At 47.3% G+C, this 14,604-nt stretch overlaps 1 protein-coding gene, 1 non-coding gene and 1 pseudogene across 5 annotated transcripts in view; all 3 read right to left on the bottom strand.

Annotated features, from left to right (window-relative positions):
- Positions 1 to 14,604, bottom strand: part of MKNK1 (MAPK interacting serine/threonine kinase 1) — an 87,165-nt gene that overhangs the window by 18,720 nt on the left and 53,841 nt on the right. For all 4 annotated transcript variants that reach the window (XM_063939512.1, XM_063939515.1, XM_063939514.1 and 1 more), the window contains exons 6-8: positions 9,801 to 9,905; positions 8,219 to 8,274; positions 6,684 to 6,779 (exon numbers count right to left, since the gene is read on the bottom strand). In XM_063939512.1, coding sequence (XP_063795582.1) covers positions 6,684 to 6,779; positions 8,219 to 8,274; positions 9,801 to 9,905 — 257 coding nt within the window. The remainder of the gene's footprint in view (positions 1 to 6,683; positions 6,780 to 8,218; positions 8,275 to 9,800; positions 9,906 to 14,604) is intronic.
- LOC134959560 (U6 spliceosomal RNA) lies at positions 70 to 176 on the bottom strand. The gene has a single exon (XR_010187574.1). It is a non-coding gene; the product is annotated as a U6 spliceosomal RNA (small nuclear RNA).
- LOC134959514 (U5 spliceosomal RNA) lies at positions 785 to 885 on the bottom strand (annotated as a pseudogene).

The raw sequence follows: 14,604 nt of genomic DNA, 5'->3' as shown, positions 1-14,604 counted from the left end.
AAGCGGCTTACTATTTCGTTACATGGTTGGTATAACCGATACTGTAATGCTCTATTTTTTTAAGAGGGCGGTCTTATGGAACGTTTCACGAATTTGCGTGTCATCCTTGCGCAGGGGCCATGCTAATCTTCTCTGTATCGTTCCAACTTTAGTATATGTGCTGCCGAAGCGAGCACTGAACCCTCACCCCGTCAACCGCAGCTGCGGTACATAGATAATAGGTACATAGGTAACTATGGGTAAAAGAACGTTCCCTGATGTAACAGGTTGGACGTATTATGAGCGGGCCAAGATCGTGTGCAAGTATTCCTTGAAAATTCGAGAAGCAAACTTCTCTGAAACCCATAAGATACCACCAGTATGCCTGTGACGAACTGTCTTCTGATCCGTTTTGGCAACGAAGAAAGAAGCGGAAATTGGTGAAGCCAGATACACGATGCTGAATGACCCCATGAATGTGATGTACACATACTGAGCTTTTGTAATTGTGGTGAGATGCCCTCATGTATACTTGAGGGTAACCCCCTTCTGTGGACTCACATCTGAAACACCTCTGGATTTAATGTCCAGTGTTTTAAAATCCAAACCCTGACAGGTGAGATCGTCTGTCTAACAGATGTCCACTCACGGATTGATATTTTGACATTTTCACATAATGGCGTTCTGAGCCATTGAAGATTTGAGTTACCTACCGCCTTGCCATGCGGCTTATTGGTTCTCATTGGTTGTTGAGTATGCAACTGCCGTTGCTTTGTTTGACTGCTTAAGGGCAGCGTGAGCCAGGTATGAAAAACAAAATTACATGAAACTCACGGTTGTTCCTCTCCACAGAAATCTTTAGTAAAAAGCGAAAGATTTATTTGTTCTGAAGAGAAACCAGAGTCTATCCCTGGTCAGACTGAAAGCGATTTATTGCATTGTAAAATGCACATAGTTCTAGGACATTTATCTATTGCATTGTAAAATGCACAGAGTTCTAGTACATTTATCGACAGCAATCTGTCGTGTTTTAGAACCTTATAACGACAAATCCTGACTCTCTGTGACTGTAATCCAGAGTATACGCACCCTTGTTCCTTTGTGGGTAAAGCAAATGAAGGGTGGCGAACTAAATTGAAAACCCATCTTTATTCTTAATAAGTGAATACACCAATGTACCGCTAGTGTAAGTGTACTTTTGTTGTTGCTGGTGTAGTAGGTAAAAGTCTTTGAATTACCATATTTATAATCTTACCTAGGAATTGACATCGTTTAGACAGACTTAGATGTGATTGTTACTTAATCTGCTACCGCAGTATACCTTAGTAACGCAAGATATAGGAACTTTGTTGATACATAGTTCTTATGTGAGATGAGCTATCATTCCAACATCACTTTGGTAAATACAGGAAGCGATAAGCAACTGTAGAAATGAAATGGTTAATGTGTAAATACGCATTGTGAAGGTCAAATGCAATTATACAATTTTGTGTCTTCAATAAGCAAAAACTAACTGCAGAAAATTACTTGCTGATTGATATTGGAACGGAGCTGTTTGATTTTGCTCAAACAGAGGGGAATAAGTAACTCTGACTCTGTTGGCGTACTACTGCCTGGTTTATAAACCAGCAAAGACTAAATGACAACCTGCCAACCCGTTCGACAGAAGCAGTTTTGTACTCCAAGCTGTAAATAGCTGAGACATATATGAGTTGAAGACATGAAACCTCGCAACTGTAACATGAAAAGACACACTTCCACAATTGTAAAAGAGGTCATCAACCCACTGACTTGTGACTGTAACGTCCTGTATATGGAACGCTTCAAGAATTTGCATGTGAACCTTCCAATTTTGTGCTGCCGAAGCAAGCACTCGTTACAAGGCGTGACTTTTTTTTTTTTTTTTTTTTTTTATAAAGGAATAAAACGCTGTTACAAGTAAATTGTATGCGCTAATGGCAGAATATCCTAAAGGGATAAAATGTCGTTACACATATATCAAATTTAGGAGCAAACAAGCTCTGGCCTTGTCGCGCGTTACTAACGACAATGAAAGTAACCGGCGTTAGCAGAAGCTTTACAGATATACTCTGCAGCTTCTTTTAACCGTGATCGGTATGGTTTCATACATAGATTCTAGTGACCCAAATGTATCTGTGGTTTTTATAATGTTTGACAGAAACGCATATACCAATGGCGGATCGCGTCCTTTTGGAAACGATTATTTATGGTTGTCCAAAACCCCGCACTATCTGAGTGCTGGACTAATGTACCCTTCTCACTCGTAGTTATCGGTGTGAGATTTGACATAGAATCGTGCATTAAATTATAAGACTAGTGAAATAAACACTCTGGTACCCAAAGGAAAATTGTCACTTTGGAAAGATTGTCTTTTGTTAGCGCTGGCGGAGTTATTCTGAGACTCCGATTACCGCTGTTTTAACTTGAATTGCCAATGTTAACATTTTTAGTCTGCACTAGAGCCTTATTCGCTATGTAGACAAACATCATAATAGGCAACAGACAGACACTTGCACGACTTAATACCATTATTATATGGCATATATATCTATATATATATGTTATTGCTGAACAGCATATTTATTAGGAAACTAAAGTGTTCTTTATGTGAAAAGCAGTTCACATGGGCATGAAACCCGAACCAAATTCCTACTAACACCCCTGCGCCTTCTGGTGGCTTAAAGATGTAGGGCAGGAATGTTCTAGAATTGAACTAAAAATTCCCACTAACACCCCTGCGCCTCCTTGTGGAGTAGAGGTGTACAGTCTGGAATTATAACTGGAAAAAACCAGCAATGATTAAAATGGCCGTCATGCCATGCTTTCCTAGAAAATCACAGTACAGGTTACCTGCTGCAGTTTTAATATAGGCTTAATAGCCTATTATACAGTTACTAAGCTTAATAGCCTATTATACAGTTACTAAGCTTAATAGCCTATTATACAGTGCATTTATTCAAATAATATGAGCACTGCCTGCAGTGTATGCCAGTGTAACCAAAAATAACAGAAAACATGGTTAAACGTGCAATAGGGTATGCCACTGATAACCTATTGCCAGCCAAAGCCTCATATATATATTATATATATATATACAAAGTGTTTACACATATATATTATAGACAGTTTCGCCAGCAAAAGCTTTATTATATTTATATATATATAAAACGTGCTGAAACATCCCAGTACACAGTGTACATTGTTTAAAGTGCTGCGCTGCTTGTGTATTTTGAACCCATGCAGCCTTTGCTGCTGCCATGGGTATTATTCCCCCTCCCCCCCCCTGCATCCCTTACCTGCAGCGTACGGAGATCGGGAACAGGGAGAGCGCCTGAATCTAGCGCCGGGGAGCCGTCCGGCAGCTGCTTCCTACAGCAGTACACAGTCTCCCTGTGTCTGCGGTGTCTCACTGGAAGAGCGGCCGGCGTCCTTTAGTGACGTGCGGCCGCTCTTTAGTACAGAGGAGCGTCTCGGCGGCGTGCCGGGCCATCAGAGCAGCGAGAGCGGCCGGCGTCTGAGTGACGTGCGGCCGCTCTGCTTAGTTGAGCGCCCGGAGGATGTCGGCGGCGTGTAGCGGTGCCGCATCAGAGCCGTGAGAGCGGCCGGCGTCTGAGTGACGTGCGGCCGCTCTGCTTAGTTGAGCGCCCGGAGGATGTCGGCGGCGTGTAGCGGTGCCGCATCAGAGCCGTGAGAGCGGCCGGCGTCTGAGTGACGTGCGGCCGCTCTGCTTAGTTGAGCGCCCGGAGGATGTCGGCGGCGTGTAGCGGTGCCGCATCAGAGCAGTGAGAGCGGCCGGCGTCTGAGTGACGTGCGGCCGCTCTGTTAGTTATAACACTCCCGTGCTCAGCGGCTATGGCATTCTACAGCTCACACACAGCAGGGCGGCAGCGTGAGCTGACCGCCCTGACACTCATACCTTGTGCTGCCTTCTCCTGGCTGTGACGAGCTTCTCTCTGCTCCGTTTCAGCCTCCAGCATCTCATCTTGGCTGCGTTGCAGCTGTAGATCTTTCCAGCTCTTTGTCTCCTTCTGGCTGTGACGGAGCTTCTTCCTGTAAGCTCCGTTCAGTTTGCAGGAGACAGTGGCTGCCTGTGGCTGTGAGGGTGCTCTTTGTGAGGACCGACACGCCATGCGCTTGCCTATAGCGCCTGTGGCTGTGAGGGTGCTCTTTGTGAGGACCGACACGCCATGCGCTTGCCTATAGCGCCTGTGGCTGTGAGGGTGCTCTTTGTGAGGACCGACACGCCATCCGCTGCCTTGCAGCGGCACCATCCCGGACCCATGTTTTTCAGAAACTGGGACGGGAAGTGTAAAAATTAAAAATAAAAATCTTCTGAAAAGTGGCCATTGCCACAAGCCGATGTTCATCTGTGAGCACCGAAAAAACACTGGCAAGGTACACTGAGGTACTTGGGGATATGGAGGGGGGGGGAGAGTCCTGAATTTGAATATTCAGTGCCTTTGTTCGGCTACGCCCGTCCATATCCCAAGAGTACTCCAGTGCCCCCTAGTGGATGATAAAGAAAGGGCTGCGGTTGAAAAGTCGGTGCCTTTTTCTGTTGGGGAGTGACTTGAGGTAGAAAGGTGGATTTCCCGGCTGTAGCCGTGGCCACCAAATCTGATAGACCGACTCCAAATAACTCCTCCCCTTTATACGGCAAAACTTCCATATGCCGTTTTGAATCCGCATCGCCTGTCCACTGTCGCGTCCATAAAGCTCTTCTGGCCGAAATGGACATAGCACTTACCCGTGATGCCAGTGTGCAGATATCCCTCTGTGCATCACGCATATAAAGAAATGCATCCTTTATTTGTTCTAACGACAGTAAAATATTGTCCCTGTCCAGGGTATCAATATTTTCAATCAGGGACTCTGACCAAACTACCCCAGCACTGCCCATCCAGGCAGTCGCTACAGCTGGTCGTAGTATAACACCTGCATGTGTGTATATACTTTTTTGGATATTTTCCATCCTCCTATCTGATGGATCTTTAAGTGCGGCCGTCTCAGGAGAGGGTAACGCCACTTGTTTAGATAAGCGTGTTAGCGCCTTGTCCACCCTAGGAGGTGTTTCCCAGCGCTCCCTAACCTCTGGCGGGAAAGGGTATAATGCCAATAATTTCTTTGAAATTATCAGCTTTTTATCAGGGGCAACCCACGCTTCATTACACACGTCATTTAATTCTTCTGATTCAGGAAAAACTATAGGTAGTTTTTTCATACCCCACATAATACCCTGTTTAGTGGTACCTGTAGTATCAGCTAAATGTAACGCCTCCTTCATTGCCAAAATCATATAACGTGTGGCCCTACTGGAAAATACGGTTGAATCGTCACCGTCACCACTGGAGTCAGTGCCTGCGTCTGGGTCTGTGTCGACCGACTGAGGCAAAGGGCGTTTCACAGCCCCTGACGGTGTTTGAGTCGCCTGGACAGGCACTAATTGATTGTCCGGCCGCCTCATGTCGTCAAACGACTGCTTTAGCGTGTTGACACTATCCCGTAGTTCCATAAATAAAGGCATCCATTCTGGTGTCGACTCCCTAGGGGGTGACATCCTCATATTTGGCAATTGCTCCGCCTCCACACCAATATCGTCCTCATACATGTCGACACACACGTACCGACACACAGCAGACACACAGGGAATGCTCCTAACGAAGACAGGACCCACTAGCCCCTTGGGGAGACAGAGGGAGAGTTTGCCAGCACATACCAAAAGCGCTATATATCAGGGATAGCCTTATAATAAGTGCTCCCTTATAGCTGCTTTGTTATATCAAAATATCGCCATAAATTTGCCCCCCCCTCTCTGTTTTACCCTGTTTCTGTAGTGCAGTGCAGGGGAGAGACTTGGGAGCCGTCCTGACCAGCGGAGCTGTGAGAGGAAATGGCGCCGTGTGCTGAGGAGATAGGCCCCGCCCCTTTTCTGGCGGGCTCGTCTCCCGCTATTTAGAAAAATCAGGCAGGGGTTAAATATCTCCATATAGCCTCTAGGGGCTATATGTGAGGTATTTTTAGCCTTTATAGGTATTCATTTGCCTCCCAGGGCGCCCCCCTCCCAGCGCCCTGCACCCTCAGTGACTGCCGTGTGAAGTGTGCTGAGAGGAAAATGGCGCACAGCTGCAGTGCTGTGCGCTACCTTTAGAAGACTGCAGGAGTCTTCAGCCGCCGATTCTGGACCTCTTCTGACTTCAGCATCTGCAAGGGGGCCGGCGGCGCGGCTCCGGTGACCATCCAGGCTGTACCTGTGATCGTCCCTCTGGAGCTTGATGTCCAGTAGCCAAGAAGCCAATCCATCCTGCACGCAGGTGAGTTGACTCCTTCTCCCCTCAGTCCCTCGCTGCAGTGATCCTGTTGCCAGCAGGAATCACTGTAAAATAAAAAACCTAAGCTAAACTTTTTCTAAGCAGCTCTTTAGGAGAGCCACCTAGATTGCACCCTTCTCGGCCGGGCACAAAAATCTAACTGGAGTCTGGAAGAGGGTCATAGGGGGAGGAGCCAGTGCACACCACCTGATCTGAAAAAGCTTTACTTTTTGTGCCCTGTCTCCTGCGGAGCCGCTATTCCCCATGGTCCTTTCAGGAACCCCAGCATCCACTAGGACGATAGAGAAACAGGGTTACAGTGGTTAGGAAGCTATTACAGAGAGCCGTCCTTATTGGGGTACTGTCTGGACTTACAGGAGTAGTGAGTTCTGGGGTCGTTATTGGGGTACACGCACTGTTCAGCTTTACACCACTCCCCAGATCAAAGTCACAGATTTTCACAGGCGACACCTAGAAACAAACATAGACGAAGCGTCACTTTACAATACATTACTGTGTCTGCCACCGCTGCAAGTGCTGTTCATGCAGACTCCAAATAAGAACGGCAAGATTATAAACTGCTACCACTGTTATTCCCACTAATATGCTATGATACAGATACTGCTACTAGCGCTACGAGGTCTATGTATCACCATCCGCGGATGGCATGTGATAAAATCAACCGAATCCGCACTGCGATAATGGATTACAACACACGGATGTATCAATTATCTCAAGACACACTTCTTCACCAAACCCAGGCCTTCTGTGGCCCACGCTCACTTTCTACCCCATCTGTGTCACCCGTCTGTGTGCCCCTCCCCTTTAGAATGTAAGCTCTTACGAGCAGGGTCCTCTTCCCTCATGTGCTTTTACATCTATCTCTTACTTAACTTCTCTTCTTTTCAATACTCCCTTTGATAGCACAAAATCCTTTGGTTTTCTGCCACCCTGATACTTATTTCAGTGCTGTTTACTGATGCAGCTATGTTTATATACCCTGTACTTGTCCTATATTGTATTGGACTGTAAGTCACTGTCTTCATGTTTTTCTTATTTGTTTACTCTGTAATTGGGCGCTGCGGATCCCATGTGGCACATACAAAGGATAATAATAATAATATTAATATGCAGGGACAGAATCCGTAACAGTATCAGAGTCTTTTTCGTGAAAAATACCACGATGTCCTGCTGCGCATGCGCCACCACATCTACCCCACTGTCGCGACTACCCCCCGTAAATACATACCAGTCCAGGGAGCCGGTGATCGCTGTTCATGCTGGGCTGCCGGGCGCCGGATCCTGTGCGCTGCTGTGACCCCCGATGCTGTAAAGTGCGCTGCAGCTTTGCAGTGTAACTTTACTGCACCGGGGGTCACAGCGCAGCACATGGAGGACCCGGCAGCCCGCACAGTAGCACCGATCGCCAGCTCCATGGACTGGTAAGTATGTTTTTTTTCCCCACTTGTATGTTATTTTAACCAGTGATCAGCTAGTGTCCATCGGACACACAGAGCGGATCACACTGGCAGGGTGCCGCACAGCCAGGGGCAGAGAAAGCTGGGCAAAGGCTGCGTATCGCAGTGCTGCCATGTGATTTCGCCAGCCTGAGCAGGCGTTAATATCACAGGGCATACTATGGTGATTTTTAATTGTTTATTATTTTTTTAGTAAATTCGGCCACATTGCATTTCCCATTATAAGTATGGGGAATGCAAGTGGCTTACTAAAAAAATTACAATTAAAGGGTTTGGAGCAGTTTTTCATAAAAAACTGCTCCAATTCCCTTTAATACATTGGAATGATACTAAAATAATGTGAAAAGGGTGTGAAAACACCCTTTTTCACATTTTAGTAAAAATAATGTCAATAAATAGGCCTCTAAGTCCATTAACATCAGCATTTTGTACCTTATCTTCACATTCACACAATATATTTTCTGGCTTCAGGTCTCGATGTGCAATTCCTGGGAGACAGAGGAGAGAGAGAGAGAGAGAGAGATCAACAATAGCAGACATAAAACGAGATAATGATCTCCCTACCAGGAATTGGAGCAGTGTTTCTGGTGAAATAAACTGGTTGTTGGATGTGCACCAATTTCCCTTAGTGATCCCTGGCACTAAACGGACACAGATCACTTCTCTCTTATAATCGTCCAACTCGCCCGCTCCACCCACAGTTATAAACCCTAAGCTCCAACCCAATTGGCTGGCGCTGAACCAATGTCCTGAGACTGCCAGCTCCCTCTTTTCCTATGTACAGTACAGCTGGTTAGCCCGAGCGTTCAATCTAACTGCAGCCCAACCAACCATGGGGTCGGGTTCGTGCGACCGTCGCTATACAGATGCCCAGCAGGGGGGTGGGGGGAAGGCGAGCGCAACGAAGCCCCTTGCAAGCTGTGCTCGCCACAGGTTCTATACACACTCTATGGGTGCCATGGACACCCACGAGTGGGAAAAGTACCTGTTAGTCGGCATGCTGGCTGTTGCGATTGTGATGGGGCGGGATCCCGGCATCGGTATTGTGACCGGTCACATATCTACATCCCCAACCATGATGTACGTATACATATATACAGTGCACACGTACTTACATAAACACACACTGATCGCACAGACTTTACAGGCGTTCATACAACTTGGCATTTATATTAATCACATACATAACAATATTGTCATATAGTAACTTATGTTCAGTCCCTGTACCCTCTGCCGCCACCTTCTCTTCATTCCAGAAATGATTTGATCACTACTAAGTGTAAAGTCCATTACTCGCTTCTACTTCTCCTGGATCTCGCTGCTGCAATGGACACTGCTGACCAGTCTCTTCTCATACAAGCGCTACATTCTCTAGGTCTTCAGGACACTGTTCTATCCCTGGTTCTCATCCTACTTCTCAAATCGCTCAGATCATTGTTTCTTGGATCCACTTCCTCTCTGCTTCCCCTTTCAGTTGAAGGCTAATGGTATCCATATTTACCAGTCATCCACGGATTTATTACCATCTGGGTTGGCTCACATTACGGGCTTGTCTTTCTCCCATTTCATCTTTAATGCCCTCTCACCTCCACCAACTCAATCGGGCTGCTGCCTCCATTTACGGTGACAACACAACAATAAATCCTACTGTACAACCCAAGCTCCTTGTAACATAGAAGGGTAGCCGCAGCACTTTACAATTGTGAACAAAAACGGTGCTAACACACGACTGGGGTTACCAGGAGGTATCAGTGCCCTGCTCACAAGATACTCCAGAGGACACCCAAACCATCCTTGGTTGCCGACATCCAATAAGCATCCAAATCCTGCTACATACATGCAAGAAACATTTCCATAATACACACACAACGCTGCAAATTATCTCCCGCACTGACTATTGCAGTCCCCTACCTATTGGTCTTCCCCAGGCCAGACTTTTATTCTTACTATGCATCTTTAATGTAGTCGTTATCACTACATTGTATATGTAATTTATAATCGATAATGTTACTACCTTTGTTATGTAGAAAATCCAGGGCAGAGGCGATATCTCGGACCACCTTACTGGCCTCTCTCTCATTAAAGTGTTTACGCCTCTGAATATGGGAGAGGATGGAACCTGGAGGAACAAATCACACCATTCCACAGTGAATAATCTCTTATGTATATAAAGACTGTCAGTACTTGTGCTGCTTACACAGTAAGTATAATACATTAGAGAAGGGTTTGTTTTCTTTATGGAAAGTTTACAGTATACAGAACAGAGTTGGAACCGCAAATTAGAAAGTACCAGTTACATGTACTTCATTTGTTCCAATCTTATTCCCTACAAAACACATTAAGGGGCATATCCAATTAACCAGGGGGGTTTACACTACGGCCAACTGTTGGTGCTGACCAATTAAATCAGCAGCCGATACCCTGCATCCAGAGGGTGCACTTTATCTCGCTGCTCCAAGGGTTTGAAGAAAAGGCCACGGAAAAATGCACCACTGGCATTTAACATGCAGGGAAACCCATTAGATGCCACATTTTACGCAGATCAGTGGCTTACCAAGAATTACTTTGCAGGGGAAAACGTTAAATTGTTTAATTTCCACACGCAGTAAAACTTGCGCATCATTGGATAAGCCTCTGAGTGAATAAATAAGAATTTACTCACCGGTAATTCTATTTCTCGTAGTCCGTAGTGGATGCTGGGTACTCCGTAAGGACCATGTGGAACAGACGGGCTCCGCAGGAGACTGGGCACTCTAAAGAAAAGATTAGGTACTATATCTGGTGTGCACTGGCTCCTCCCTCTATGCCCCTCCTCCAGACCTCAGTTAGGGAAACTGTGCCCGGAAGAGCTGACATTACTAGGAAAGGATTTGGAATCCAGGGTAAGACTCATACCAGCCACACCAATCACACCGTACAACTTGTGATAACTATACCCAGTTAACAGTATGAATAACAGCTGAGCCTCATTCAACAGATGGCTCAGAACAATAACCCTATAGTTAAGCAATAACTATATACAAGTATTGCAGAAGTCCGCACTTGGGACGGGCTCCCAGCATCCACTACGGACTACGAGAAATAGAATTACCGGTGAGTAAATTCTTATTTTCTCTGACGTCCTAGTGGATGCTGGGTACTCCGTAAGGACCATGGGGATTATACCAAAGCTCCCAAACGGGCGGGAGAGTGCGGATGACTCTGCAGCACCGAATGAGCAAACTCAAGGTCCTCCTCAGCCAGGGTATCAAACTTGTAGAATTTTGCAAACGTGTTTGATCCCGACCAGGTAGCAGCTCGGCAAAGTTGTAAAGCAGAGACCCCTCGGGCAGCCGCCCAAGAAGAGCCCACCTGCCTCGTGGAATGGGCTTTTACTGATTTAGGATGCGGCAGTCCAGCCGCAGAATGAGCCTGCTGAATCGTGCTAAAGATCCAGCGAGCAATAGTCTGCTTAGAAGCAGGAGCACCCAGCTTGTTGGGTGCATGCAGGATAAACAGCGAGTCAGTTTTTCTGACCCTAGCCGTCCTGGAAACATATTTTCAGGGCCCGGACTACGTCCAGCAACTTGGAATCCTCCAAGTCCCGAGTAGCCGCAGGCACCACAATAGGTTGGTTCAAATGAAACGCTGATACCACCTTAGGAAGAAATTGGGGACGAGTCCTCAATTCTGCCCTGTCCATATGGAAGATCAGATAGGGGCTTTTACATGACAAACCCGCCAATTCTGACACACGCCTAGCCGAAGCTAAGGCCAATAGCATGACCACTTTCCACGTGAGATATTTTAGCTCCACGGTCTGAAGTGGCTCAAAACAATGATTTTAGGAAATCCAACACAACGTTGAGATCCCAAGGTGCCACTGGAGGCACAAAAGGGGGCTGAATATGCAGCACTCCCTTGACAAACGTGTGAACTTCAGGCAGTGAAGCCAGTTCTTTATGAAAGAAAATAGACAGGGCCGAAATCTGGACTTTTATGGATCCCAATTTTAGGCCCATAGTCACTCCTGACTGTAGGAAGTGCAGAAATCGACCCAGCTGAAATTCTTCTGTTGGGGCCTTCATAGCCTCACACCAAGCAACATATTTTCGTCATATGCGGTGATAATGTTTTGCTGTCACATCCTTCCTAGCTTTTATCAGCGTAGGAAGGACTTCAACCGGAATGCCCTTTTCCATCAGGATCCGGCGTTCAACCGCCATGCCATCAAACGCAGCCGCGGTAAGTCTTGGAACAGACAGGGCCCCTGCTGTAACAAGTCCTGTCTGAGAGGCAGAGGCCAAGGGTCCTCTGAGATCATTTCTTGTAGTTCCGGGTACCAAGTCCTTCTTGGCCAATCCGGAACGATGAGTATAGTTCTTACTCCTCTCTTTCTTATTATCCTCAGTACCTTTGGTATGAGAGGAAGAGGAGGGAACACATAAACCGACTGGTACACCCACGGTGTCACTAGAGCGTCCACAGCTATCGCCTGAGGGTCCCTTGACCTGGCGCAATATCGTTTTAGCTTTTTGTTGAGGCGGGACGCCATCATGTCCACCTGTGGCCTTTCCCAACGATTTACAATCAGCTGGAAGACTTCTGGATGAAGTCCCCACTCTCCCGGGTGGAGGTCGTGCCTGCTGAGGAAGTCTGCTTCCCAGTTGTCCACTCCCGGGATGAACACTGCTGACAGTGCTATCACGTGATTTTCCGCCCATCGGAGAATCCTTGTGGCTTCTGCCATCGCCAGCCTGCTTCTTGTGCCGCCCTGTCTGTTTACATGGGCGACCGCCGTGATGTTGTCTGACTGAATCAGCACCGGCTGGTTTTGAAGCAGGGGTTTTGCCTGACTTAGGGCATTGTAAATGGCCCTTAGTTCCAGAATATTTATGTGTAGGGAAGCCTCCTGACTCGACCATAGTCCCCTGGAAGTTTCTTCCCTGAGTGACTGCCCCCCAACCTCGGAGGCTTGCATCCGTGGTCACCAGGACCCAGTCCTGTATGCCGAATCTGCGGCCTTCGAGAAGATGAGCACTCTGCAGCCACAACAGCAGAGACACCCTGGCCCTCGGGGACAGGGTGATCAGCCGATGCATCTGAAGATGCGATCCGGACCACTTGTCTAACAGATCCCACTGAAAGATCCGTGCATGGAACCTGCCGAATGGAATTGCCTCGTAAGAAGCTACCATCTTTCCCAGGACTCGCGTGCAGTGATGCACCGACACCTGTTGTGGTTTTAGGAGGTCTCTGACCAGAGATGACAACTCCTTGGCCTTCTCCTCCGGGAGAAACACCTTCTTCTGTTCTGTGTCCAGAATCATACCCAGGAACAGCAGACGCGTCGTAGGAACCAGCTGCGACTTTGGGATATTCAGAATCCAGCCGTGCTGTTGTTGCACTTCCTGAGATAGTGCTACTCCGACCAACAACTGCTCCCTGGACCTCGCCTTTATAAGGAGATCGTCCAAGTACGGGATAATTATAACTCCCTTCTTCCGAAGGAGTATCATCATTTCGGCCATTACTTTGGTAAATACCCTCGGTGCCGTTGACAGACCAAACGGCAACGTCTGGAATTGGTAATGGCAGTCCTGTACCACAAAACGGAGGTACACCTGGTGAGGTGGGTAAATAGGGACATGTAGGTAAGCATCCTTGATGTCCAGTGATACCATGTAATCCCCCTCTTCCAGGCTTGCAATAACCGCCCTGAGCGATTCCATTTTGAACTTGAACTACCTTATACAAGTGTTCAAGGATTTCAAATTTAGAATGGGTCTCACCGAACCGTCTGGTTTCGGCAGCACAAACATTGTGGAATAGTAACCCCGTCCCTGTTGAAGGAGGGGAACTTTGATTATCACCTGCTGGAGGTACAGCTTGTGAATTGCCGCCAGTACTACCTCCCTGTCCTGGGGAGTAGCTGGCAAGGCCAATTTGAGGTAACGGTGAGGGGGAGACGTCTCGAACTCCAGCTTGTATCCCTGAGATACCACTTGTAGAACCCAGAGATCCACCTGTGAGCGAACCTACTGGTCGCTGAAGTTCCGGAGATGGGCCCCCACCGCACCTGGCTCCACATGTGGAGCACCAGCATCATGCGGTGGACTTAGTGGAAGCAGGGGAGGATTTTTTTCTTGGGAACTGGCTGTATGGTGCAGCTTTTTTCCTCTACCCCTGCCTCTGGGCAGAAAGGACGCGCCTCTAACCCGCTTGCCTTTCTGAGGCCGAAAGGACTGTACTTGATAATACGGTGCTTTCTTAGGTTGTGAGGGAACCTGAGGTAAAAAAAAAAAGTCGACTTCCCAGCTGTTGCTGTGGATACGAGGTCCGAAAGACCGTCCCCAAACAATTCCTCACCCTTATAAGGCAAAATTTCCATGTGCCTTTTAGAATCAGCATCACCTGTCCACTGCCGAGTCCATAATAATCTCCTGGCAGAAATGGACATTGCATTAATTCTAGATGCCAGCAGGCAAATGTCCCTCTGTGCATCTCTCATATATAAGACTACGTCTTTAATATGCTCTATGGTTAGCAATATAGCGTCCCTGTCAAGGGAATCAATGTTATCAGACAGGGAATCAGACCACGCTGCTGCAGCACTACACATCCATGCTGAAGCAATAGCAGGTCTCAGTATAGTACCCGAGTGTGTATACACAGACTTCAGGATAGCCTCCTGCTTTCTATCTGCAGGCTCCTTTAAGGCGGCCGTATCCTGAGAAGGCAGTGCCACCTTTTTTGATAAGCGTGTGAGCGCCTTGTCCACCTTAGGGGATGTCTCCCAGCGTAACCTATCCGTTGGCGGGAAAGGGTACGCCATTAGT

Source organism: Pseudophryne corroboree, chromosome 9, assembly GCF_028390025.1.
Source record: "Pseudophryne corroboree isolate aPseCor3 chromosome 9, aPseCor3.hap2, whole genome shotgun sequence".
NCBI lineage: Eukaryota > Metazoa > Chordata > Amphibia > Anura > Myobatrachidae > Pseudophryne > Pseudophryne corroboree.
This window is presented reverse-complemented; position numbering and strand designations above follow the sequence as displayed.